This window comes from Beta vulgaris, chromosome 4 (genome assembly GCF_026745355.1).
Source record: "Beta vulgaris subsp. vulgaris cultivar EL10 chromosome 4, EL10.2, whole genome shotgun sequence".
NCBI classification, from domain to species: domain Eukaryota; kingdom Viridiplantae; phylum Streptophyta; class Magnoliopsida; order Caryophyllales; family Amaranthaceae; genus Beta; species Beta vulgaris.
Window position 1 is genome coordinate 48200062 of NC_079205.1, and position 27810 is coordinate 48227871.

The 27810-nt window shown below is 40.4% G+C and overlaps 1 protein-coding gene across 13 annotated transcripts; it reads left to right on the forward strand.

The window, feature by feature from the left end:
• Positions 1 to 11262: 11262 nt before the first annotated feature.
• Positions 11263 to 27513, forward strand: LOC104890919 (uncharacterized). Of its 13 annotated transcripts, none has more exons than XR_008969082.1 (9): positions 11263 to 11398; positions 11505 to 11631; positions 11761 to 11867; positions 12833 to 12923; positions 13910 to 13992; positions 25852 to 25926; positions 26033 to 26114; positions 26637 to 26715; positions 26794 to 26865. XR_008969082.1 is itself a non-coding variant. In XM_019249009.2 (9 exons), the coding sequence occupies exons 1-8, from the start codon at positions 11345 to 11347 to the stop codon at positions 26881 to 26883; spliced, it is 678 nt and encodes a 225-aa protein (XP_019104554.2). In that variant the 5' UTR covers positions 11263 to 11344; the 3' UTR covers positions 26884 to 26887; positions 27014 to 27513. The 13 variants fall into 13 exon arrangements, 12 of the variants coding, with proteins under 12 accessions (XP_019104554.2, XP_010674836.2, XP_019104553.2 ...); XM_019249009.2 differs by lacking the exon at positions 26033 to 26114 and adding an exon at positions 27014 to 27513 and having other exon boundaries at positions 25852 to 25898; positions 26794 to 26887; XM_010676534.3 differs by lacking the exon at positions 26033 to 26114 and having other exon boundaries at positions 11505 to 11644; positions 12833 to 12898; positions 25852 to 25898; positions 26794 to 27513.
• The last annotated feature ends 297 nt before the right edge of the window (positions 27514 to 27810 follow it).

Consider the following 27810-nt stretch of genomic DNA (forward strand, 5'->3'; position numbering starts at 1 on the left):
TACGCCATTTTTTCCATAACTTTTGACACAAAACTTATAAAGAGGTAATTCCAACTGTATTGGAAATTAGAATTTAATAGCTTTACAATGATATATTACATGCGGTAAACAAAGCTCTAGATTAAAAGTTATAGCTATTCGAAGTTGAGTTGGAAAAGCTGACTGTTAGAGGTCAACATGTCCGTGTCAGTTTTGACACGTCCGTGTTGTCCTCATTTCTTTGAGACAAGAGCTTATTTTCGTATACTAGTTTATATGGATAGAGGTCAACACGTTCTTCTCATGATTGACACGCACATGTTGGTCTTCTCTCTGACGCGTTCTATTTTGTCGATTTTTTTACTTTAGGAACTATAAATACTCTTTTTTGTTTAATGATAGGGAGATAGTTTATTGTATACACATTCTAGGGTTTATAGAGAGAAGTTAGAGAGATAAACTTGTAGGTTTTCATTCTTCTTCAAGACTTTACCTTTCTTTCATTAATTCGAGTATTTATATTCCCCTTCTTTTCCCAATGTTTTCTATATCATGAATTTTAATTATTCTTCTCTAGCTTATTTACTTATTTTATGCTTGAGTAGTTTTTTTTATCTGTTTTTAAGTTGAACCCTTGTATGAATAATTCATGTTGTATAATATGAGGACTATAAGAAGGGGTGTGAATTATAGTGAGAGAATAAACGTAACTTTTTGCGAAATTAAAAGCTAGCTAGCTAACACACAATGGGAACACAAGAGATTTTAGCGAGGAAAAACTTCCTAGGCCCAATAGGAAGAAACAACCTCGGCCACAAGGGATTTTGACTCAAACTTTCCATTATAATAGGCCAACAACTCTGTTACAAACCTATTAATTCTCTCGAGCCACAACCAGAGTTCATAAACTCAAGTTCCCAACAAAAGTTCCCACTAACTGTTGTTCCTCTCAAACTTCACTTGAAGTTCCTTTCTTTCTACCTTTCTCTTGCTTTACTCAAAGCTTTCTCACACTTACAGGAGTTCACTCAACCCTTTAACCAAATAGATAGAATTTCTGATAACAATGGAAGAGTAAAAACCAAAGATAGTAAGTATGAATTCTCTTGGGAACAAGGCACTGGCACTTTTGACAACTTAGGATTTTAAGCTATGTCAGATACACATCATGGTGTGACTACTAAAAGTCAGACACAAATTGATCTTGGGATTTAGAAGCCTATTTATAGAGTAAGTAGCCATGAATTAATATATCACTAATTAACCCACTAACCCCATGATATCCACTAATTAAATTGCTTGGGAACAAAGAGACTAACCCACTAACTTATTAAAACATGTAGTAGTAAGTATTACGTAATAAGTGGTTACTTGGAGGATAATTAAACCATTTAAAATAATTTAATTTAAGAAAAATATTTTTTAAATTTATTTTAGATACACTCGAAAATCATATTTAATTAAAAAGAAAAAAGTTTGATTTATTTAAAATATAAGATAATATTTTAAAATAATAGAATAATCACTACAAAAAAATTCCATTTAGAGACGGACAAAATCCGTCTCTAAATAGGTCAAATCTGTTGCTATATGGGCTCAGAGACGGATTTAGAGACGGATAAATATCCGTCTCTAAATCCCTCGTCGCTAATTCGAGTTAGAGACGGATTTTGAAAATCCGTCTCTAAACTTTACAGACGGAATTCGGAAATCCGTCTCTAAAGTTTAGAGACGGATTTTTGCAAATCCGTCTCTAAAAATCTTAGAGACGGATTTTCAAAATCCGTCTCTAAATTTACTGAAAATTAAAAAAATAAACGAAATTAACAACAAGATAGTTCCACATATTATCGTGATTATATTTAATCACCTATTATTACCTACCTAGTTCAAGTTGATCTCATTACCAGTTCAGAATATCACTCAAGTAAACTCGGTTCAGCTCTACAAGGGAAAGGATAAGGGGAATCCTCAGTCGCAAGAACCGTTGTTCGTAGGAATCGAACTTGCATTGTGACCTCAAAGAAACGAGAAGAAGCTCCAACCAACTACACCAAATACAACTTGTATACTCCCTCCATTTCCTAAAGATCTTCCCACTTACTGTTCCTACAAATACCAAGGAAAATCAAGTTGTGGGCATGTGAGTAAGTAGAGAGAAAAGGTTAAGATAAATAAACAAACAAAAAGGGTTAAAGTAGGAGAGAGAAAGAGAGTAAAATTGAATTAATAATTAATACCATATGATATACATAAGAGGGTAAATAGGGAAATTTTTTGTAAATAAGAATAAAGCAAAAGAGGAAGATCTTTTGGAAACACCCTTAAACGGAAAGAGTGAAGATCTTTAGGAAACGGAGGGAGTACTTCTCTACGTAATATTGGTAATATGTAGAAGAAATATTAGAGACGGATTCAAAAATCCGTCCCTAATTGAGAGATGGATTTTTAAATCTGTCCCTAATTTAGAGACGGGTTTTCAAATCCGTCCCTAATGTATAGACGGATTTTCAAAATCCGTCTCTAAATTAAAGAAGTGCAATATAATATTCATATTTAAATTTAGAAATGGATTTTTTAAATCCGTCTCTAACTTTAGAGACGGATTTTAGAAATCCGTCCCTAAATTAGAGATGGATTTTTAAAATCCGTCCCTAAATTAGAGACGGATTATTAAATCCGCCCTAAATAAGAGACGGATGTTCAAAATCCGTCTCTAAATTAAAGAAGTGCAATAAAATATTCATATTTAAATTTAGAGACGGATTTTTTAAATCCGTCTCTAAAGTTTAGAGACGGATTTTAAAAATCCGTCTCTAAAGTTTAGAGACGGATTTTAAAAATCCGTCCCTAAATTAGAGACGGGTTTTTAAGATCCGTCCCTAAATTAGAGACGGATTTTTAAAATTCGTCTCTAAATTAAAAAAGTGCAATAAAATATTCGTATTTAAATTTAGAGACAGAATTTTTAAAATCTATCCCTAAATTTAGAGACGGATATTGATAATCTGTCCCTAAATTTAGAGACGGATTAAAAATCTGACTCTAAATAAATTTAGAGACGAATTATCAATATCCCGTCTCTAAATTAGAACGGATATAAATATCCGTCGCCAAAAATTCGTCGCTATATGAGCTTTTTTTGTAGTGAATATCCTTTTCAATTAAAAGAAACTATTTAAAAAATATTTTCCTAACTAATTCCCTAAAATAGTGGATCTAGGTCAAACTTAACTAGGACTCCCATTTTACTGTTATACGCACAACATAAATTAAGCGCTCAACATTAATTCGGTTTAGGTGTTCCTAATTACGTTTCTAAGTCAGTTCCCAACCATAGTTCCTAATCTGTGCCAATGTTTGACCCTGTCATGGAAACATAACTAAGTTCCTTTTGAGAATTCAAATCCAAACATCTTTTATCTTTACTCGACCTTAACATGAAGAATATAATACATCCTAATGCATTCTAATCTTCATTCCAAGCTTGATTCTTCATCTCATGAACATCTTCACTTCGATCTTGATTAATTCTCCTTCCTTTAATCTTCGATCAAGTATTCTCTTTGTTCTTCAATGAATAACCTAGCAACATCATACATGAAATAATACAAGTATGTCTTTTGTGGTTAAGTCATCTACTGCTAACACCCGCATTCTCTTTCGAATTATGTTTTATGATCATGTCAATACTATGCTTATATATAGGGATTGTGGGAAATGAAATATTTTATGATGATATGATATAATATTACAAAACGATGATGTTATGAAAGTACGATGTTATGTTATTGATGAAATGAAAGGAATAATTCTTCATGACGATTATGATATACTTAAAAGAAAGGAAACATGATAAATTATGGTGAAAGACAGTTCTTTTTAGTATTATGTGGGCACCGCAAGTGTCACCTTTATTGTAGCCCCCATTCTGGTTAATGATTGGGCACCGAAAGTGCCACCTTTGTTGTGACCGCCTTTCTGTGGGCACCACAAGTGTCACCTATGTTGTGACCGCACTTCTGTTAATGATGTCATGTGGGCACCAAAAGTGTCACCTATATATGTCGTGGTCGCTTTTCTATATGTTCTGGGAGACGTCCCTTTCCGTTATCTTGTCAAGTTACCAATATACTTCTAGTAAAATGGAAAGATAATGATGAAGCTTATGATATTGATTATGAAAGGTACTTTTATGTTTATAAAATGATCTTAATATTTCTCTCCTCCCTATTTACAATGAAAATGAGTTGAATTGATCAATTGATGTTGTTAGGGTATTATGTTATTGAGCCTCGGATCACGACGTTTTATTTTCTATTTTACGTGCTGATGCTGATAACGGGATGGCGTAGCTAGTAATATAGAATATAAAATTATATAGATTCTAATGCTTATAATCTAAGTTAATGGCAGACTTTGCACGGTAACTAAGTTTTTATTAACTAGACTAAGCATTGATATATTATGTTTCCATGTTAAAATATATTTAAGTTTATGAAATTATGTTGCCTTGTGTTGGAGTTAAGGCTTGGAAAAGCCTTGGCTTATTTTGTTGTTTGTCCCACATTGCTTGTGGGAGGGAATCTCTCCTTGTTTTTATATTCCCTCCCTTCTTCCTTCTATTGTGTTGGTACTATAGTTGCTTTTGTGGTTGGATGTCATGTTTGGTTTGGGTTGCTATCACACGCGCGCGTGCCGCCCGCCCGGCCCGAGCCAAGGCCATGGGCTTTGGGCTTTGGGGAATAAACTTAACTTAACTAAAGTTTTGGACCTGGGACTGCGCGTGAGTGACCGTTGGAATTCTGTAACGTTTTGACCCTTACAGGATTCATGGCAAATCCCTTAGAATCCGCCGGTTTGATTGCCTTCCGTTTTGCCTGATTTCTTCCTATAAAATCAGAGCCTTCTGATCAGTTTGACATACATCAAAAACACTCTCCTCCTTCTCTTCTCTTCTTCTTCCTTCTTTTCCTAGATTTCGTGCATTTCTCCAAAGCTTAGTCTGCTAGTGGTGGCATTCTAAGCTATTGTGTTAACCTTGGGGAGCGTTCCGGCCAAGATCGATAACCACCATTGTCGGGCCGTAATTGCTTTCAAGTCAGTGGTCTCCTACCACGGCACCGTCTTGAAAGATTTCTTTTCTGCCATTGCAAATTATCAGTTTCTATCACCTTGTTTTCTCGTAATGGAAAGTACAACAGTAACGAGCAGACTATCTAGGTTTCGCTTCAAATAACTGATTAATTAACTTAATAATGTTGATTAGAAGTCGGGACATTACATTTTTGGACTGGATTTGGACTCACCCATTTAGAGACCATTAGGTCCAATCCAATTCGAAAAATATTTTACCATTCCCGCTACATATATATATTATCTTTATTGAAATTTTTGGACTTTTTAACATTCCCGCTCTATACTCTTTTACCCTTTTCGCGCCTTTTGTATTTTGCAATTTGCATTTTATAAGACTTTAAAGATGTATGTAACTTACTTTGTGGAATGGATGTAATGAATCAAATTTTTCAAATTCTAGTAATTCAATCATGAGAAAACATTGTAAACCTAAATAGGGAAAAAAAATTAATATATTATACTTCATCCATTCAACACTAAATGAAACACTAACTGTTTTAGGTTGTTTTAAAATAAATAGAATGTTACTTTATTTGGTATTCACTTCTTTGTATCTCTTTTCTGATCACTTGGGTCCCTCTTTTTCTTTCTTTCTCTATCTCTCTCCTCTCCTCAATCCCTCTACCAAGACCCTACGTTTCATTTACTACAAAACGGAGGAAGTATAATACTCGGGCTGGAGTGGACTGGATTTGGACCCAAGTAAAAGTTTCGGACTAGACTGGACTCAAAAAAGTTTGGATTGGACTCAATTTCTCGATTTTAATAAACTTTGGAGTGGATTTGAATTTGGATTTGGCAAAGTCCAACCCAACCCCTATTAACTGACAATGCTGAAACAAAACTCAACAAAATGATATTGATTGATATTATATTTGTTAATTATATAAGTCTATGGGAAGATAATATAGGAATAGGTAGAAAGGACATGAACTATGCTCAAAATGACATAACATTCAACAATATTGATACAAACATAAAAGAAACGGAATGATACAAAAGTCAACAAAACTGAAATCAACAATGACATGAAAGAGTATGTAAAATGACACATGAAATAATTCAAAATGATATCAAACATACCAATAATGAAATGAAAGTATTAATGACATGAAATAGATTTAAAATTGACAAGAAACAGTTCCAAAAAGATATGAAACACAACAATAATTACATTAAATTTATTTACAATAATATAAAACGGTTATATTAGATAATACATGTGAGATTTCGTTACATAATAAGTTATGATATAACATGTTACGGAATAAGAGTCCAGAAGTTTACTTTTCTCCATAACTTTTTGTAAAATAAAAAAAAATGAGATAATTTTTGGTTGATTTGAAGATAAAAATAATAAAAGTATATATAAAGAGACACATATATTGGAGAAATAATTTTTTGCCATTGAATGAAAAATTATTTTTAATATAATATTCTTGGTTGACTGCAATAATTGTGGAAGTTATACGACTAGATAATTTTGTAATTACTTTTTCATGTGGTAATCTTTCATTTAACCTTAATGAGTGAAAAAAAGGTTGATGTCGTTTTAACTTTCATCAATTAGAGGTCCTTAATCCTCAACATTAAAAGATGAGGTAGTTTTGCAGGTCCCCTACTTCCATCGCAGTTAGCTGGCAGCCTCCCCCCTCCAGTTGCTTCAAGCTTAGCTTTGATGGTCCAGTTATTGACTCATCAGCCAATGTCGGTGTTGCCATTCGCAACTCCGTTGGTATTCTTGTGGCCGCTCAAGTTTATCGATTTGGCCAAACCTTAGCTCTCGTTGCTGAAGCCTGGGGATTAAGAAATGGACTGATACTTGCCATCCAACAGCATATTCAAGATCTATATATTGAAGGAGATAATCAAGTAGTTATAAGAGTGCTGCAAGGGCATTATACTTGCCCCTGGACTATCCAAACCCTAATTGATGACATTCGATATTTGCTTCGTCATTTTATATTCTACACCATTAAGCATATTTTTCGGGAAGCTAATCGGGTAGCAGATCTTCTATCAAAAAAAGGTCACACTAGTTCCGCTGCCTCGATAGACGTGGATATCTCTACGGAACCTTTGTTAAATAAATTAGTTCTTCTTGATTCGTTAGGAGTCTCCCTTGAGAGAAGGGTGTCCTAACTTTCATTATGTACCCCCCCCCCCAAAAAAAGATGAGGTAGTTTAAAACTCTGTAAAAATTCCAGCTCCTTAAAGTAACGTTAACTTCGTATAATTTCAAAAATTAACTATAATAGAGAAAACTAACTAAATATTTTTTTAAAGAGAAATTTCATTTATCGAATGTCAAACGATATGTATAATAAGTATTAAAGAAAGACAAAATATAATCAGACAAGATCAAATCAAAATCAATGCATCCCTTTGTATTTGCTGAATCAAGCCGCTATTGATGGCCAAGTCTATCATTCTGAAATAGTTTTGAGAAGAATTTTTTTTGATTTATCCATTCATACTGCATTCAAATTTATAATACCTTTATGTTGATGTTCTTGAACTTCAATCAATATGAACAATTTTTCATACCATTTTTTAAACTTCAATATAGGAAGAAAATATAAGCAAACTCCACACTTTCATGAAAAGAGAGAAAGAATCAAAAAATTGGGTAGAAAACACTATAAAAAAAAGAATGGGAGATTATTAATAATAAAAGCAATAAAAACTAGAAGAGAAAAAGAAGAATTGGGAGGCTTACCACCACCGGAAAAATGATGGAGCCCCTAACTAGAACAAAATGATTAGAGTGTTTTAGGAGGAAAAGGAGGGAGGGAAGAAGAGGAGGCTAGAATTTTTTTTTATTTTGTAATTTTGAGAAAACTAACTATGTCTATATAATAGATTGACTATATCTTACAAATAATGATATTTCATAAATAAAAATACTACATCATATAAAAGCTTACTATTTCACATAATACTTGGTGGCTGGTGCAAAGTATATTATTCTACGAATCTGTTTAGCAAAACTAGTGGTTATAGTAGCTGTTAACTATTGTTGTAGCTTTTAGCGGTTGGAGTAGGGTTCAGAGATCAACTAGTAGCTGTCAGAGGTTAGTTGTCAAATTAGTTAATCCAAGTGCTTAATAATGATAGCTGTTAAAAATACAAAACTCAACGAAATAAGTATATATAGTTATAAAATTAACTACAAACATTTGATTATAAATTAGCATATGAAAGAGACGATAACTAAACAATAATAATACAAATGAACTCATGATTTTGTCTTTTTAGAAAATATATATTAAATTTTTAATATATAAATTAATTTTTTTATTAATAAGTCCTTTGCTTGTATATATGTCAACCGATTTTTGAAAAAACACATATGAAAGAGAAGTATACAACATAAGTAATGATAACTATATTTATTACAAAAATTAAAATATTCCACAAAAGGAGCATTACAAATTTATTAGCTCTCAATAAAATTTATCAACTTAACACTATGAATAATGAAGTACTACATCCATTCCAAAATAATAGTTACACTTACACTTTTTATGCATGTCAAATTGTCAATGCACTACTTTGAGCCTTTATTCTAAGGGTGCGTTCTCCTCAACTTAAAAAATTAACTTTCAGGTCCAATAAGTTCATATAAGTTCAGATAAGTTCAGGTAAGTTGCAATAAGGTCCAATCAGCGCAATAAGTTCCAATCAGGTCTAATAAGGTCCAATAAGTTCCAATCAGGTGCAATAAGTTCCAATCAGGTGCAATAAGTTCTAATCAGGTCTAATAAGGTCCAATAAGTTCCAATTGGGTCTAATCGGGTCCAATAAGGTCCAAACAGTCAATGTTTAATTAACAATAATATTATTGCCCGTTATTTTATTATTCATAATTTCATATCACTATTAGCTGGTTATGTTATTATTAGAATTTTAATTAAAGTACCACAATGATTATAAAGTATTATACTTGTATTAGTGTCTATTATTTTATTAAATATTTATATTATTGTCTATTATTTTATTATTCATATTACTATTAGCTGATTATGTTATTATTAGAATTTTTTATTAAAGTACCACAATGTATAGTATTATACTTGTATTATTGTCTATTATTTGATGATTCATATGACTATTAGCTTCACGTAAATGAAAGTGGAGTGAGAATTTTTCATATGTGCCAATTTTAACTTGTTTGCAATAAATGTTAAGCAACTTTTTATTTTCTAATAGTGCTTTATAAAATCAAAACAAGACTATTAGATATATTAGTGGTGAAAGTTATGTTATATAAATAGTAAATATTTTTTGTTAAATTAATTATCATAAGAGATAATTAAAATAATTTCTTTTAAATGACGAATTTTAATAATTATTACTTCATAATAAATTTTGAGGGGTAGTATTTACGTTAGGGGTAATAATTATGTTATTAATGGTCAATTTTTTTGTTTAATAAGGTCAATCAAGTTTCAATCAGATCCAATAAGATCTAATAAGTTTCAATCAGATCCAATAAGGTCTAATAAGTTTCAATTAGGGCCAATAAGGTCTAATAAGTTTCAATCAGGTCAATAAGTTCCAATCAGGTCCAATAAATTCCAATCAGGTTTAATCATGTCCAATAAGTTGAATCGGGTCCAATCAGGTTTAATAAGTTCCAATAAGTTCAGTTCAGGTTCAATAAGTTCAGTTCAGATAAGTTCTGGGCCAATAAGCTGAAGAGAACGCACCCTAACAGTATATATCGAGACGAATTAAATAAGGCTCCACATGACTATATCTTCTCTTAACCATAAATCAAAAATTATACTCAAAGGAAATTTTTTGAATAGTGTCAAAAGTGAGAGTATAATTATTAGAAAGTATCGGTGGTAGTATGAAAGAAGCGAGAAGATTGGAATACAAGATCAAAGATAAATCTGGGTCTTTCGTAGAATTTATTATTAACTTTTTAAAATAAATTAAAATAAAGCTTAACTATCAAATTGCATTTTGCACTAGACCGCTAGTTTACATATTGAAACATTAACTTGTGTAACGTCTCACAAACTCTACCAAATCTTTATCCCTAACTCTACTCGTTATTATAACCACTAGTCCACTACCTTATCAAACACGGCAAAGTATTATAAAAGACCGTCTCACGTTAACACTAACGTGAGACGAGTCTGTTTTTCCTCCAATTCTTAGCCTCGGCCTTCATTTATGGTTTTATGGTTGATAATTGTGATTCTGGCTATTAGTTACTATTTTCTGATATACATTTATGATATTTGGGTATTTAGTTATTATTGTTTTTCACACAAAACCCAGATTATCTCCTGCAATTTCTTCACCACCTTGAATCTCTCCAATGGCGAAAATGTTGAAGAAATTTCAACACTTCTCAAACACAACAATTGGGAAATTTTAATGGGTTCTTCAAACATCACTAAATAGCTAAATAACCCATATATTATTCAATCTGTTCTTCATCATGATCAGTTTTTTGATCCAACTAAACTTCTGGGTTTCTTCAACTGGTCACATTCATCAATATTTGTTTTCTTTCTCAATTTTGGTTGTTCTTCTTTGATACAGTGATCAATGTTTTTAAGAAAAAGAGTTTTTTGATTGAAGCTGCTAATGTGTTTTTGTGTGTTAAAGATGGTGATTTTTGCCCTAGTTTGGTTTGTTGCAATTCTTTGTTGTCTGACTTATTGAAGAAGAGCATGATGGGTTTGTTTTGGAGGCCTGTTTATGATAGAATTAGTGCATTAGTTTTTTTATGATATTGAAGTTATGGCCAATAAAATGCATTATAATTTGATTTTTATGATATAACTAATATACTTCAACGCTTAACTAATATACTTCAGCGTTTAACTAATATACTCCAGCGTTTAACTAATATACTCCAGCGATTAACTAATATACTCCAGCGACTAACTAATATACTTCAATGCTTAACTAATTCATCCAGAATCGATTGAAGGGTAGCATAACTAATAGGTGCAAGCGCTTAACTAATTATACTGTTGGTTTGATGCACGCGCGTGATGTCAGCATGACATCAACGGTCTCACATTAACACTAACGTGAGACCGTCCCTCCAAAAACGGACTCATCAAATACTCATAAAATTTCTAAGTAACATTTTGACCTTATCCAACCTCTACCCGGTACTTAAAACCTCATCCATTCAAATTCTTTCTAATGTGGCTTTCAGGTGCTTTCCCATCATTTCTTCAACTATCTAACGGATATGGCGGGAATTTGCTCCTCCGCCGTCATTACTTCAACAACCTACTACTCCAAAGTAAAATAATCAAATCTCATTTGTTCAAATTCAAACCCTTTGCAACGTATTTTTTTTCGCTCTTGCCGAATTTTATTTCTGATCTTTAAATTGCCAAATTTTGCAGATCACCAATACCACTAGATGCTGTTCAAACCCTTCAACTAATCGCATATCAAAAAAACAAACACCAAAACTCCTCAAATTTGCTGTTAATGGAGTCACCGAATTCCTTAGGATTTTTTCTTTTGTCGGTAATACTAACAGGTTTCTTTTCTTTCTATAATTTCAGGTTGATTGAGAATTTAGGGTTTTCATTTTTTTTTGTGTTTTTTTTTGTTTTCTTTAATGATAAGTTTGTTGATAATTTTTTAATTTTGTAGAATGGATATGGTGGAATCTAAAGAGGAAGAGGAGTTATTGGTTTATGGGGTTGATGATATATTGGCTATACTCAAGTCTGATTATGAAAATGCTTATTTTGTTACAGGTGAATTCTTGCTTTTTCTTTGATATTGCAATTCATGAAAAATTGTCATTATTGTTATGAATATTGATTCAGGAAAGTTATCCTGGGAATGCTGAATTATATGCGAAACGAGAATTGTTGCAAATTTTGTAGTGTCGTTTAATACACTAGCAAATTTGTGATATACAGAAGATTTTATAGTAATCATGTATGGTGTTATTTTGCTCTTGAAAGTATTGTTATGCGGACTTTTGATGGGATTATCGTAATATAGTTGTTGAGTAGACTACGTGCACGGTATCTTAACCTGTCCGCAAGCAGCGACTGGTGCAAGATTTCTATCTAGGGGTATCATAACACCGAAGAAATCTAATGGTATAAAAACTCAAAAGTTGCTAAATAATTTGTAAAATTGCAATAACTATTTAGGAACGCGCATTTGCAAGTCCCGGACTGTTCCAAAAATAATATATACTCCATCTATTTCATTAAAGGTTTACTCAGTTTCATTTGTAATGTGTTTCACAAATAATTATTCATTTCACTCATTCTATTTGGGGACATGAAGCCCACCATAACGTTTTGCTTTACTACTCTCATCTCCTTACTTTGAAGTAATTGTTTATCTTTAAGCCCACATTTTCAAAATCAGGGGTAGCACTGGTACCGCTTGCATCCTCCGTCACTGCCCACAAAGCCACAACCTGGTCTGTTTTTTTGTTAAGGTAGGGTGGGACCTACAATGAGGTCTGAGTTTCTCTTCAGAAACTTTAAACTTTTTACATATGCTTGACCATTCAGATGCTCCTAAGTGATACTTTGCATATCTATACGTAGAGATGATTTATGTGCCTCAACCGTCTTTCACATGTCTGCAACTGAATAATGGTTGCCTCTTGTACTGATCATTGATGATATAATTAGATTTCTTAGACTCACACCAACAAGCACGCATGAGATTTGAGAACAATGTACGGTGAATGCAGGGATTTTTACCTCTTCAATCTATGCTGAGGACTGTCTTTTTGAAGATCCAACCATTAATTTCCGTGGTAATAATGGGCTCTACAATCTCTGGTACTAGATGGTTTATGTATATAACACTTTGTCACTATTGTATTTGACTTTTGCTACAAGCTATCTATATTTCTCCACAGTTTGTGATGTCATTACCTTAAGGCTTCTGTTTTTGGGGGATTCTCTTGGACCCTCGCTTAGCTATGTTATCAATAATTGAATATTGGAGTCATATTCAAGTAGATATCGTACATATTCATACTGTCATACTGAAAGCCCAACTTTGTGTAGTTTAAACTTTTCGACAAGGGAACAATGGTTAAATATGGACATGGTTGCAGGAAAAACTTAAATGTATAAGCATGAAACTAACTTAATTAGGATAATAGAGGACAAAGCCCATATAATACAACTTGGTTTAAGGTCTAATTATGTTGTTGAAGCCGTTTAGACCGATACTTATCTCTGACCCAAGTTCCCTGAGTCAAAGTTCTCAGACGAGAGATTCACAAGGGGATCACCTCACCTTTACTGCTTGAACAGTAGGTTTACTGCATTTAGGTATATATCACACCCCTATACTTCTCTTCTCTGTTTCTTCACCCTATCTTTCCCATCTTATCTTGTGGTCTTAGCAGCATGAAGTTTTTAGTTGGAAGTTCAAGTCTCAGGAATGGTTTATATTTACCCCTGTCCTTGCCAGGTCGTGTCAATGCAATAACTTAGTGAACTACTTTTCGCCAGCAAATTGGTTAGTGGATTAAAAATTTATTGGTACATTTGATTTAGGCCATGGTAATACAAAGTTGAAGTTGTTCCTTCTGTAAAAAATGGACTAGATGATTCGAATTTTGACGTACCAAATTGCTCTTTTCTTGCATTATGAAGCAGGTTCTGTTTTACTTCTGATTGTATATCTTTGGCCATCGTTTTTGGAGTGAGGGGCTCATAGGTTTTACATGACTAGTACCTTTGATGATATGAAACTGGTGCACCATTAAGTCTCTAGTTCAAATAAACTGACTTTTTCACGATTTGTGGATCAGGAAGAGATTTGTATTCACGTAATTTGAAATTGCTGGTACCGTTTTTTGAGCAACCCTCTATTGTGCTCAAAAGCATTGAAAAGGTAATTACTGTCATTTTGGTACTTATGTTTACGTAAATATATTCATTTTCTGTCTCTTGGTTGCACCTATTTTTAAGCAAACCTTGCTTGTACTAAAGAAAGTTCGAAAATAATTTAGGCACTTCCTGTTTATGTATAGACCTTTGTCTAATAGAAGTCTAATGAGGATTGAAACCTTTTACATTTTGTTGACTATTGATTAACCGTATACTAAATTTCTTTCTGTATTTGCCCGGTCTCTTTAGTCTTGACTACATTCTCTGTGTCACCCCACTCTCACCTTCAGTCTTCACTCATGTTTAGATAGTGCACTGCAAAGGCTTACTAATTCATGTACGCACTAATTTTGAAAATATAGTGTCCCAAATATTAAGATTCAGTTCCTGATGCAGCCTAGTTGACACAAATTTCATAAGACTGAGTTCTCAAACTCCAAAATTGGGATCTGAAACTGAAAGCCAGATCCATATACATAGCAAAAGCATCGGAGAAAGAAATATTTTGGTTTGAGTCAAAACCTCACATCATTGCTTTCCTATTTGATGGAAAGCCTGGATGAACCTGTGAAGGCCTGACTTCAATGATTTGCAAAGTCAGAAAGTAAATGGTTTTTATCTCCCTCTTTTCTTTTTTTCTTTTTCCTATGCTACAATTTATGAAATTTAAATCTTGGCTATTGATCTTCAAACTAGACTATTTCATTGCTGAAGCATCTGTGTACTTAGCGTCCATTATATGCCAAAAGAAACAGAAACGGGCAAAGAAAATATTACTCCTAAAAGACTTCAATTGTTTGGAAAATGAAAACCCTCACTATTTCCTTTATTACTTATTGCTTGGTGATTATATAATACACTGTGTTTGGGCCCATTAAATCCCTCCAAGGAAATCATGCCACGTGGCACCGCCACCTAAGGATCGTGGGTCCCACCAGAATCATCCAATGAAAGGGTATCACCAATCCCAAGTGAGCTGTCAGTCCAGCACACCACTTTATGGAAATTCTCACCACTATAAATACCTCTTGTCCCATCAATGCAAAGGTATTGAATACTCACCTAACTAACTTGAGCTTCTCACTCTAGATTCTCTCTCTACCTCAATCATCAACTGACTTGAGCGTCGGAGGGGCGATCCCGGAACAACCCCCGGGGTAGTTTTTCTGTGTTTTGCAGGTTTCCGGTGAACTGATAACCAGCCCAACTCGGACCTAAGGACTTGTTCAGCACAGATCATTAACCTTAATTTCTAGACAGAAACAGTTTGGCGCCGTCTGTGGGGACAGTACAAAAAGTTACTTCGCCACCATTTCGAAAGATTCTCTTGCTACTCAGGACTTAATCTCAGTGCTAGTCAGCCATGGCACCTTCCAAGAACGCCCGTAACAGATCTACCCAACCTCAACAAACTGAGAGGGAACCCTCACCCCAACCAAGGAGGTCAGCACGAACTAGATCCCCATCGGTTCATACACTGGACCCTAACCTGGAGCTCTCTCAGGAACTTCAGCCTTCTCCCTCTCGGGAAATACAACGCGCTGACCCCAACCTCTACTCACAGCTGACATTGCACTCATAGCAGCTCAGCTGCAACAAACCTTGCAACAAAGCATTATGCAGATGCTGACCACTCTCCAGCAAGGGCAAGGGCATAACCAGCTCAACCTCCAGCAACGTGAGGACAATATCCAGAGGCCCTCTCATAGGGAAGAGCGAAACCCTCGCTCCCTTCTGACCAGCCTAACCGGCAAAGGTCAGCTGCTAAGGAGAGAACTCAGTCTCAAAGGCCCCCTCTCGGCAAGATGAGCGCCCCCTGCGGGCGAGAGGTCGGCCCTCGGGAAGCAGCTCTCCGGAGGGAGGAGACCCATGTCTCCAGATCGCCAAGGGGAAATCCTGGCCGCAAACCGGAAGACGCTCGAATATCCTCAACGAGAAACGCCGCAGTCAGGGATATGATGCTCGTCAGTTCCTGGATCGTAAGGCTGCTCAGCGCGAGGGGCACGGTGACTCCGCTCAGTCCAAACCGCTAAAGCTCGGCAACGGGAGTCTCAAGTTCATGACCCCGTTCAGCCGAGAAATCATTGACACCCCTACCCAGGGGAAAGTCAAAACGCCACTTATTGAACCATTCGCGGGCCTAACCGACCCGGAAGATCATATGGCCACGTATAAGGCCCAGATGAGTGTGCAGACCAGCTGCGAGGCCACATGGTGTCGGTTCTTCCCTACCACACTGAAAGGTCTCGCGCTAAATTGGTTTCAAGAATTGCCGGCCGGAATCATCACCGACTTCACCGTACTCGAGGATATGTTTACCCATCAGTTCGTGGCCGGAAAGAGGCAAAAGAAAACTAGCTTGCACCTCATGGGGGTCAAGCAAGAGAAGAACGAAAGTCTTGCCGACTACATAAAAAGATTCAATGAGGAGTCCCTGAAAGTTTCCGACCTACAAGATGCTGTGGCCTTTGCTGCTCTCATGTCCGGATTACAACCTGGCCGGCTAAGATGGACATTGGCTGAAAGTGAGGTCAAAACCTTCTCAGAGGCCATGGCAAAGGCTCAAAGATTTCCAAGCGGCGGATATTTGCCGCCACTCGGAAGAGGGAGAGAGAAGAGAAGGAAGAAGGAAATAACCGGGATCAGTCCAAACAGCAGAAAACGGGCGGTAGGTCGGATAGGTTCACTGATCATGGAAACGACCCTCGTTTCAATAAAAACAGAAGGGAAATATACCTGGACATCAAGCACAAGTCCATGCTGCCCAATCCCCAACCCATCCGGACCTCAGCTTACCGGAGGGACAAAAGCCAGTGGTGCGAGTACCACCGGGAATGTGGTCATACCACAAAAGATTGTAGGGACTGAAGAAAGGGTTGGACAATCTAGCTGACCAGGGGAAGCTGAACCGCTACCTCAAGCACACGAGTGAAGAGAAGGGGAAGCAGAAGGTCGGTCAGTCCAATAGTGGGGACACTGAAGGCTACATTGGGGTCATCTCGGGTGGCTTCGCTTCGGGAGGCCTAACCGGCCGAGCCAGGAAAGCTCATCTCCAAAACCTCAAGCACCAAGTACTTGAGGTCAAACCAAGCCGGTCGGACTGTCCTGTGATGACCTTCGGGGAATCCAGTCGACCAGTCAGCGTACCCACATGATGACCCCTGGTCATCGAGCTCAAGGTAGCCAACTCCCGGGTAAGGCGAGTCTTGGTTGATAGTGGGTCGTCCGCTGACATCATAACTTTAGAGTGCCTGAAAAAGCTGAAATACAGCGAAGAGGATGTCATACCACTCGACCAGCCACTCATAGGCTTCGGGGGTAACTCGGTACAACCCGTGGGATCGATAAAGCTCCCTACTCGGATGGGAGAGAAAGGCAAAGGCAGAAGCCTACCGATCGACTTTCTAGTGGTCGACATCCCCTCCCATACAACATAATAATGGGCGACCCACTCTGAACAAAACAAAAGCTGCTATCTCCACGTACCAACTCCTCATGCAGTTCGAAACAGATGAGGGGAAGGTCGGAAAAATTCAGGGAGATCAGCAGGCTGGACGAGAATGCTATGTTAATAGCTTAAAGAGCAGAACTGAGATCGACGTCCAAGAGGACTCGAAGAAGAGGAAAAGGGAAGAAAGTTCACCAAGGAACTTGGGGGTGTACATAACAGAAAACCCCAAAAGCAGTACGAACGACCTCAGCCAGCTGAGGAAGACGAAGAAGTAGAGATCGGGACAGAACCCGGTCGGACTGTAAGAGTGGGCAAGGCCCTAAACCCAGAAACAAGAGCACAAGTAGTGCAAGTGCTCAGGGAATACCAGGACGTGTTCGCCTATGAGGCCTCAGAGATGCCGGGCTTGACCCCAAAATTATGTGTCATGAGCTGAACATTAAGAGGGATACAAGCCAGTCAAGCAAAAGCTAAGGCATCAAGGTCCGGAAGGTGCAAAGCTGCCGCAGGGAGGTCAAAAAATGCTCGAGGCAGGTTCATTGAGGAATGCCAGTACTCGGAATGGCTAGCTAATGTGGTATGGTGAAAAAGCCGAGGGGGCTTGGCGCATGTGCGTGGATTTACAGACCTGAACAAGGCCTGTCCGAAAGACAACCATCCTCTGCCCAAAATAGACAGGTTAGTCGATTCGACAGCTGGTCATGCCCTTCTAAGCTTCATGGATGCTAATGCAGGCTATCACCAAATTCCCATGGCGGAACATGATCGGATTCATACCGCTTTCACCACCCGCAAGGGGTATACTGCTATAAAATGATGCCATTCGGACTGAAAAACGCCAGAGCCACCTACCAGCGGACAGTTAATAAAATTTTCAGTGATCAGTTGGGTCGGAACATCGAGGTATATGTTGACGACATGATCGTCAAAAGCAAGGCCCACTCTGATCATCCGACGACCTGAGGGAGACGCGAGCACACTGAGGAAGTATCGTATGATGCTCAATCCTAAAAAGTGCGTCTTCGGAGTGAAAGGGGGTAAGTGCCTCGGATTTCTGGTAGATGAAAGGGGTATTGAGGCCAACCCCGACAAGATCAAGGCAGTTCTGGAAATGAAATCCCCCGGAACGTCAGGGAAGTGCAGCGCCTAACCGGATGTCTAGCTGCCCTGGACGTTCCTATCACGGTCGGCTGATAAGAGCCTATTCTTTTTCAAGGCCCTTAAGAGAAAAAGATTCGCTGGGACGAAGAAGCTGAGAAGCCTTCGCCTCCCTCAAACTTCATCTATCAACTCTTCCCAAGCTCATGTCCCCCTTGCCGGGGGAAACATTGTTTGTGTACTTGGCCGTATCGAATACGCCCTAAGTGCTGTTCTTGTTGCCGAAAGGGAAGGGACGCAGCACCCGGTCTACTTCATAAGCCATGCCTTCCGAGGGGCAGAAGCGAAATATAGTGAGGTGGAGAAGATGGTCTTCGCCCTCGTCATGGCAAGCAGAAAGCTGAAACCATACTTCCAAGCCCATCAAATCAAGGTCCTTACCGGACAGCCTCTCCGCAAGGTCATAGAAAGCAGGAACCACTCCAGTCGGATGACTGATTGGGCTGACCAGTTGGCTGATTTCGGCCTGGAATATGAGCCCAGAAGGGCCATCAAAGCTCAAGCCTTGGCGGACTTCATAACTGAATGCACAACTCGGCCCCCGGTCGGCCAGAATGAAGAGTGGGAGCTATACGTGGATGGCTCTTCCACCAAGTCAGGATGTGGGGCGGGGCTAGTGCTTAAGCCCCCGGTCGGAGAAAAAATGGAGTATGCAATCAAATTCGAGTTCCTGGGGTCGAACAATGAAGCGGAATATGAGGCACTCATCCTCGGACTTCAGCTGTGCATTCTTGCAGGAGCCACGGCCATTGAGGCCCGATCAGACTCACAGCTTATAGTGGTCAGGTCTCCGGGAGTACGAGGCCAAGGAGGACAATATGAGGATGTATCTGGCTAAGGCACAAGAGTCCATCAAAAAACTCTCCCATTTCCGTATCAGCCACATACCCAGGTCGGAGAATCAGCAAGCCGACGCTCTGGCTCGTATGGCTAGTTCAGCAGAGGGGTCAGCCCCTCGGACTATCATGTGGGAGGTGCTTCGCCAGCCCAGCATCAAGCCAAAGAACAGCTGATTCTAGACGAACGGCCACTTGGATGGATGAGGTGGTCGGATACTTAAGGGATGGAGTCCTCCCAACAGATGTCAAAGAAGCCGAAAGGATCAAGCACCGAGCAGGTTGGTTCTTATGGCATGACGAGCAGCTCTACAAGAAGTCATACACGCACCCATTGCTGAAATGCGTAACCCCTGAAGAGGGAAATTACATCCTAAGGGAAATACACCAAGGGGCGTGTAGTAGCCATCAAGGGGGGAGAACCATAGCAGGAAAAGCTCTAAGGGCTGGGTATTACTGGCCTACCCTCAAGGCAGATGCACAAGAATTGGTTAAGAGATGTCCATCTTGCCAAATCCATTCGGATATTCCCAGATCCCCGCTACCCCCCTCATCCCATTCAAGCAGTTTACCATTTGACAAATGGGGCATGGACCTCTCGGCCCGTTCCCACCAGTCGGGTCAGCGGAAGTTCTTGATAGTTGCCATAGACTATTTCACCAAGTGGACTGAAGCCGAACCCCTTGCCTCCATCACTGACAAACAAGTGCAAGCCTTCATTTGAGGACATAATCACAAGGTTTGGAGTTCCCCGAGCCCTGGTCTCGGACAATGGTCGGCAATTTAATAGTGGACCAACTCGGGAATATTGTGCCCGTTTTGGGATACAGACCAGGTTCTCCGCCGTGTCCCGACCACAAACTAACGGCCAAGCCGAAGCGGCCAATAAAATAGTGCTCAAGGGGATCAAAAAATCACTTGACGCAGCGAAAGGGGCTTGGGTGGACGACCTACCTGGAGTCTTGTGGTCTGCTCGGACAACGGTAAAGGAAGCAACAGGACACTCCCCGTTCGGACTGGTCTATGGTAGTGAGGCAGTACTGCCCGTAGAGGTCGGTATCCCATCGCCTCGGATCACCTTTTATGACTTCGAGCAAAATGAAGAAGAAAGCCTGTCAATCTCGACCTGCTGCCAGAAACAAGGGGCAACTCATTGTTAAGGTCGATCCGCTACAAGCAAAGAGTCACTCGGCAGTTCAATCGTCGAGTCAAGTCAAGGCCGATCCAGCTCGGAGATTGGGTGGTCAGGAAAGTCGAAGCTACGGGCTATCACATCTGAAAGGCAAGCTAGGGGCCAACTGGGATGGTCCTTACAAGGTAACCAAGTCATCAAGCCTGGTACATTTCAGCTCGAGAATCCTGAAGGCATACCACTTGCTCGGCCATGGAATCTAGACAACCTAAAGAAATACTATGTATAGTCAATTGCAATTAGGGGCATATAGCCGAGATACTGGCCAGACGTGGCATGTAGTCACTCGGTTTGTAAGACTTAACCAGTCAATCTTCTAAGTTAATAAAAAGACTTAACCAGTCATTTCAATTTTCGAATTAAACTTAACCAGTTTAAGTGCTCGAATTTAGTCCGACAACTATATTCTTCGAAACTTAACCAGTTTCAACCAAGTTGTTCGAGTTAAATCCGACCAGCATTATCAAGCAAAAACTTAACCAGTTCGAGAATCTATACTTGAAGCAAAAATTGCAATGACAATAATAAAAGGTGCTCGGATAAAATAAAAGAGACTTTCATTAAATTAGAAAAATATTACATCCTAAAACCTTGGTACTACCAAGGTAAACAAAAAGAAAAACAATACAAGTCAAACAAAGCCTAAGCTACAGGGGGTCGGTCTGATCATGTAGTACTCCTATGCTCCTCAGACCTGGCCACCCCTTGGCCTTGATCTCCTCAGCTGCCTCCGCATCCTCATCATCATCATCGTCATCATCCGAGAGGCCAATATGCAGTTCCGAGAGGATGGCCTGATCCTCCTCCTTCAGAAGAGCTTCGTAGCTCCCCATGACCTCGGACCAAGGAAGAGAGGATGCGATCTCTCAGGGCCGCTTTCATCCTCTTAAGGGCGCCATCTACCCCCATCTGTTGGGCGGTAGATCCGACCTCGTTGAAAATAATTCGCAGGCTTTGGTCTCCTTCCAGCCAGCGAACCACTCATCTTCGGATTTCGAGGCCTTTTCCAGCTCGGCCAACTTGAATTGCAGATCAGTGATTTTGGTCTGCGCTTCCGCTACCTGGGCCTCGGCAGCAACCTTGGCGATCACAGCCTCATCCTTTTCCTTGATGAGTTTCCGCTTGGCCTCATCCCATTGCGCCCGCTCAGCCTTGAAATCATCCTGATCCCGGGCGATACATCTCTTGGCGTGGGCGAGATCCGCCTCGGCTACCCTCTGAGCCTGCTCGGCGGCGTGGAGCGCAGTGAAGTGTTTCTTGCCCTTGGCTTCCAAGTCAGAAACCTTCTCGGCCAAATGGCCTTGTTCCTGGCCACATTGACCAGCCGAGCGGAGAACTAAATAACAAAACAAATGGTCAGTGTAAAAACTAAGCAAAGTTCACAAAGCAGCCGAAGATAACTCACCTCAGCCCAACTGCGAAACAAGTCATTGGTCTCCTCCGGACCACTGGTCTGAGCGATGTACTCCCGGTCGGAAGCGCTGTACAGGCACTCAACAGCGTTGGTCCAGCGAGTGTCGAGTCCTTGGGCATCCAGTTCGCCAAAAGGCCTAGCTAGGGCAAGGCTAAGCTCCTCCGGGTCGTCATGGGGGCCGCGAGCGGCCGGCGATACTGAGGACTCTGAACAGGTCGGAAATCCTCCGAGTGGACAGAAATATGAGTCCCCTCGGATTTCTCCACCCGGTCCTCAGGTCGGGGACTATTGACTTCAACGGACTTGGCTTTTTTAGCTTTTTCATCCTGAGCCTTGGCCAGCGCCTTCTCGGACTTGGCCACCTTTGCGGATCCCGCTCCTTCCTTTTCTTCGAAGCCTTGGGCTTCGACGGATCCTGCAAAGTTTCAAGATCAGCTCGGAACTAGCAAGAAAGATACTCGGCCAAACCCGAGACATACCTTTGGAGGGTTGGGGACTCCGATCTTTTTTGCCTTCAACTCAGCCTTAAGTGGGCCGCCCTCATTGCCGCATAATTCAACTTCTCGGCCATTTCGGGATCGGATTCGAGGAGACGTGTCAAAGAGCAAGCTGCAAAAACAACCAAATATGAGAAATTGCAAGTACAAACAAAAACAAGTTAAACAACCCCCTCGGCCGATTACCCCTGGGAAATGTCCGGCTTAGTCCGACCGCCGACAGCAAGTGCTCGCTCTTGAACAAGCGGCAGCTCGGTATCCAGTTGCTGGCAACATAAACCTCCCCCCCTTGAACTATTTGGGCCTCGGTTTGTAAGTAAATAGCCGCAATGGCTTCCTCCTCGGACATCTTCGGAACCCTAAAGTTAAGCTCGTGGTTGGGTTCGACATCCGGTCGGACTGTAGGGATCCCCAGTCCCCTCCGAAAAAGAGAAGGCAAACTCTCTTCTAAACCCTTTCTGAGAAGTGGGCAAGTCAAGCACCACCTTGTAGCCCTGTCGGGCTTGAAAATACCACCACCTGGTCCATTGTCCCCAGCCGACATCTCGACCAGCTTAAACATATTACGCCATAGTCTGATGGTTGGTCGGACGCTCAGCATAGCACATACTGTCTGAACAGCAACAATACTTCCCCAAGAGTTCGGAGAAATTTGACTCATGCACAGATTGTAGGCGTTGAGGAGTTCCTTCACAAAGGAAGTCAATGGAAACCGGAGCCCCATCTCCATAGACTTGTAATAAACCGCGGTACAGCCCGGAGGGGGAGTGAGAACAGTATGATGGGCCTCTGGTCGGACAAGCATATAGGGGTCCCTTATCTGAAACCTTGCAGCCTGCCCCCTCGGGTCCTCAAGGATGGCCTTCATCAAAGCAGGGAGCGGAAACTTAGACCCCGGTCCTCCCTTCGGATCCGGATCAGGAAACTCCGGTCGGCCCGAGGTTGACACATCTTCGCTATCCGACATCGTCACCCTCACTACACCATCAGCAAGGTATTTATCTAAGTAACTGGCTTTAGAAGAAAAGGCCAGGGACACTTCCCAAGGGAAGGGAACAGCGTCCTCGGCCTCTTCCTCTAGTGACGATGAGGGGCTCGGAAGCAGAACCGCGTCAGGAACGGCCGAGGGGTCGGGGCAACTTATTAAGGTCGACACCAACGTTATTCCCATCCCCCTCACCTCCCGAACCGATTGTAGGGAGGTGAGGTCGGAGGTGTCACCGACTCGGACGATTCTCCCATTATTGTATTGACAAGGGAGTCGGCCGAGGTTATTGAAAAGAAAAAGCGAAATAAAACTAAAAAAGCAAGAGCGTACCTGGTCGGACGACGGAAACCGGAGAAATTGCAGAAACTTAGAGAGAAGCGAGAGCTTTTAGAGAGAGAAAGTGAAGAATTTTTTAGAAGATTTTGCACAAATGAATTCTCTCTCCTCTCCGTACAAATATATAGGCGTGCCTCGGGACGCGTCTCTCCATAAACCTATCAGATACCTCCACATGGCCAATGGAAGATGAAACGTCAAAACTTCCAGAAAGTCCCATCCAGCTCAACTACCCAGCTGAGAAGCGCCATGTGGCAGGCCAATGGCTTCCAGCTCAAAGCCACCCTCTCGGGCTTTACAAGCGTCAATTCCAACCCGGTCGGTCAAGTTGGGGCTCATCACCCGCTCCGACCAGGTCTCTACTCGCACCCTTCACTTAGCCAAGTTTGCTAAGTGCTAGGGAGCATCCGGTCGGTCTCTCCAGGGCTTGTTAGCCCCTGTCCGAGCAACCCCTTCAATCTGGAACCCGGTCGGTCAAGTTGGGGCTTCATCACCCTTTGCCCGACCAGGTCCTGCTTGTTCCCTTCACTTAGCCAATGTTGCAAGTGCTAGGGAACACCTGGTCGGTCTCTCCAGGGCTTGTTAGCCCCTGTCCGAGCAACACCTCCAATCCGGAACCCGGTCGGTCAAGTTGGGGCTTCATCACCCTTTGCCGACCAGGTCTCTGCTTGTTCCCTTCACTTAGCCAATGTTGCTAAGTGCTAGGGAAACCTGGTCGGTCTCTCCAGGGCTTGTTAGCCCCTGTCCGAGCAACACCCTCCAATCCGGAACCCGGTCGGTCAAGTTGGGGCTTCATCACCCTTTGCCCGACCAGGTCCCTGCTTGTTCCCTTCACTTAGCCAATGTGGCAAAGTGCTAGGGAACACCTGGTCGGTCTCTCCAGGGCTTGTTAGCCCCTGTCCGAGCAACACCCTCCAATCCGGAACCCGGTCGGTCAAGTTGGGGCTTCATCACCCTTTGCCCGACCAGGTCCCTGCTTGTTCCCTTCACTTAGCCAATGTGGCTAAGTGCTGGGGAGCACCTGGTCGGTCTCTCCAGGGCTTTTTAACCCCTGTCCGAGCTACTTGGGGCTAAGAGGACCTGGTCGGCGCCTTCCCGACCTGGTCTCCTTCTGACCCCCTCTTTCACGGAGGTCGGCCTGATTGAACCGGCTAATATCTTGGACCTGGTCGGCGCCTTCCCGACCTGGTCTCCTTTTGGTCCTCTTTCATGGAGGTCGGCCTGATTGAACCGGCGAATGTCATGGACCTGGTCGGCTCCTTCCCGACCTGGTCTCCTTCTGATCTCCCTCCAGGGAGGTCGGTCTAATTGGACTTGCGGATTTAAGACCTGGTCGGCACATGTCCGACCTGGTCTCCTTCTGGCTTTCCCCGCTAAGGTTAGTCAGATGAGGGAATTCTACGCCACCAAGGGGCTTCACCCGGTCGGACGGCCCTTCTGCCCCTTCCCGGCGTGGGGCTAAATGTTTGGGCCCATTAAATCCCTCCAAGGAAATCATGCCACGTGGCACCGCCACCTATGGATCGTGGGTCCCACCAGAATCATCCAATGAAAGGGTATCACCAATCCCTAAGTGAGCTGTCACGTCCAGCACACCACTTTATGGAAATTCTCACCACTATAAATACCTCTTGTCCCATCAATGCAAAGGTATTGAATACTCACCTAACTAACTTGAGCTTCTCACTCTAGATTCTCTCTCTACCTCAATCATCAACTGACTTGAGCGTCGGAGGGGCGATCCCGGAACAACCCCCGGGGTAGTTTTTCTGTGTTTTGCAGGTTTCCGGTGAACTGATAACCAGCCCAGCTCGGACCTAAGGACTTGTTCAGCACAGATCATTAACCTTAATTTCTAGACAGAAACACACTGTAATTATAGCTTTAACCTGATATTTTCTTATTGGAGTTTCACCTGTTTACTGGTTTGCAGCTGGCATATATATCATGAATTCCTTTGTTGATGATGATGCTGTTAACTCTATACACAGGGCGTTGATGCTGGGAGTGATTTTGTATTGGCAAATTGGAGCCTAAGGTGTTTACCTTTTTGCTATCTAACTCGAGTAATTTATACTGCCCAGTTCTAGTGAATAAATGATGTCTTCGTTGTAATGCTGTTCCTAGTATGTATGGTTGTGGTGGAATAATTCTCCATTTATTACATGCCAGTATAATGCTCGGGAATCTGGATGCAACTTTTCGTTAGGGTGCCTAATTTCTTGTCGACAAGTTTTATACCCTTTTCATAATGGTATTTGATTGTCCGTAAAATGACAATAAAGTTTGTAATATTCATTATGGGATCTACTTCACTTGGCTCCATTTGGTAGGGCGTAAAACATTTTTAGTGTAAAATTATTTTCATGGAAAACAATTTACAATGTAAAACAGAATCCCAGAATTAGTTTTCCGTTGTTTGGTTACATGTAAGAAAAATGATGAAATGAAAGGGAAATGAAAAGGAAAGTAAGAGGGTGGTAAGTGGAATATACAAGAGAGATAAGGAAAACAATTTTCCCTTCATTTTGAAGCGAAAATGGTTTTCCATCATTGTGAGAGTTATTTTACCCCAAGGGAAGATGGTTTTACACTCTTTTGCCAACCAAACAATGTAAAACTGAAAATAGAGAAAAACAGTTTTCCAGGAAAACGTTTTATGCCCTACCAAACGGAGCCTTAGCATATTGGACTTACGTCATACTTTTTAAGTTCTTTATTTTGACTTAGAAGCTATTATGTTTCTTCAGTCATTTTTGTGATTATGTTTTTGAAGGACCTACTTAAAGCTTCCATGGAGACCTCTGATTGCCATTGAAGGAAGTACAATCTATGATTTGAATGATAAATATAAAGTGAGTGTATAGATCTTTTACATCTGAGAAGCAGTGTCATATTCTAAACCTTAAACAATTCTTTTTAAAACTGAACAGATTGTCAGACATGTGGAAAGGTGGAGTGTTTCTGCAGTTGATGCAGTTGGGCAGATATTCACTCCTGGTTTTAGAAGATCTTTGGATTGAACAGGTAATTTCAGGAGAAATCTCATGTTCGAGCAACAGTTATAAATTTGAATATTGTGAGATTCCTATCTGATCTTTTGCGAGGTGAGTCGTTGAGGTGATTTCCCTCTTGGATTATTCTTTTGTATAGGTTGCTGCTTTATTTTTACAAAAATGACTAATGTTGCTTGATATACAAAGGACAGAAACCTTGGCTTCGAGCGGTAGCCTAGGGGAGAGTTGTCTAGTTGCTGTAGTGTCTCCACCCTTTGCCACTAACAGGTCGTTTGGTAGCTGGAAATTAAATTGTAGTCGCGATGAGGAATTTATATGTAAATTTGTAAAGAAAGTCCAATGCGGACAAGTAATTCTGTCTCTTGGTGCAAAACTATTCTGCTGAATGAAGCTTGTGATGTTTGTCATCAAGCTAGATCAACAAGAGATAAATTTCAAATCATTGAAAGTAAAACAACAAACAATTGTTTTTACTGATACATTGTGATCTTTGCCTCTTAGGGGACTAATTATACGCTTCTTCTTGTGGAGCCATTTGATTTTATTTCTATTACGGATAATTGCTGGATAATTGTACGGGTGATATTTTTGAATGATACTATCGATTTATAAAAATCATGTTTAAAAGTTGTTTGATTTTTGTTTTCCATAATAGAGACACATCATAGTGCTTAGGTACCACGTGTTGAATGTGGCAAGAGGCTCGAGATTTCGGGGTAGTTTGCCTCGTGATTTTTGAGGTGAGTTTGTTTTGGTGGTAGATTATTTTATTAACTGTAGTCTTAAATTTGTTGCATATAATTTCATTTTTTGTGACATTATTTGGTACATCGCATTTTTATGATGAAATTGTCTTTGATTACTTGTGTGATATGCTCACAAGTCATAACTAACTAGCGAAGGGAGTTAAATTAAAGAGGCAGAGTAGAGTGT

Coding starts and splice junctions, on each gene's coding strand:
- LOC104890919 (XM_019249008.2), top strand. CDS start 11,345: ATGGCGGGAATTTGCTCCTCCGCCGTCATTACTTCAACAACCTACTAC. Junction 11,399..11,504: donor CAACAACCTACTACTCCAAA/GTAAAATAATCA, acceptor CAAATTTTGCAG/ATCACCAATACCACTAGATG. Junction 11,632..11,760: donor TAGGATTTTTTCTTTTGTCG/GTAATACTAACA, acceptor TTAATTTTGTAG/AATGGATATGGTGGAATCTA.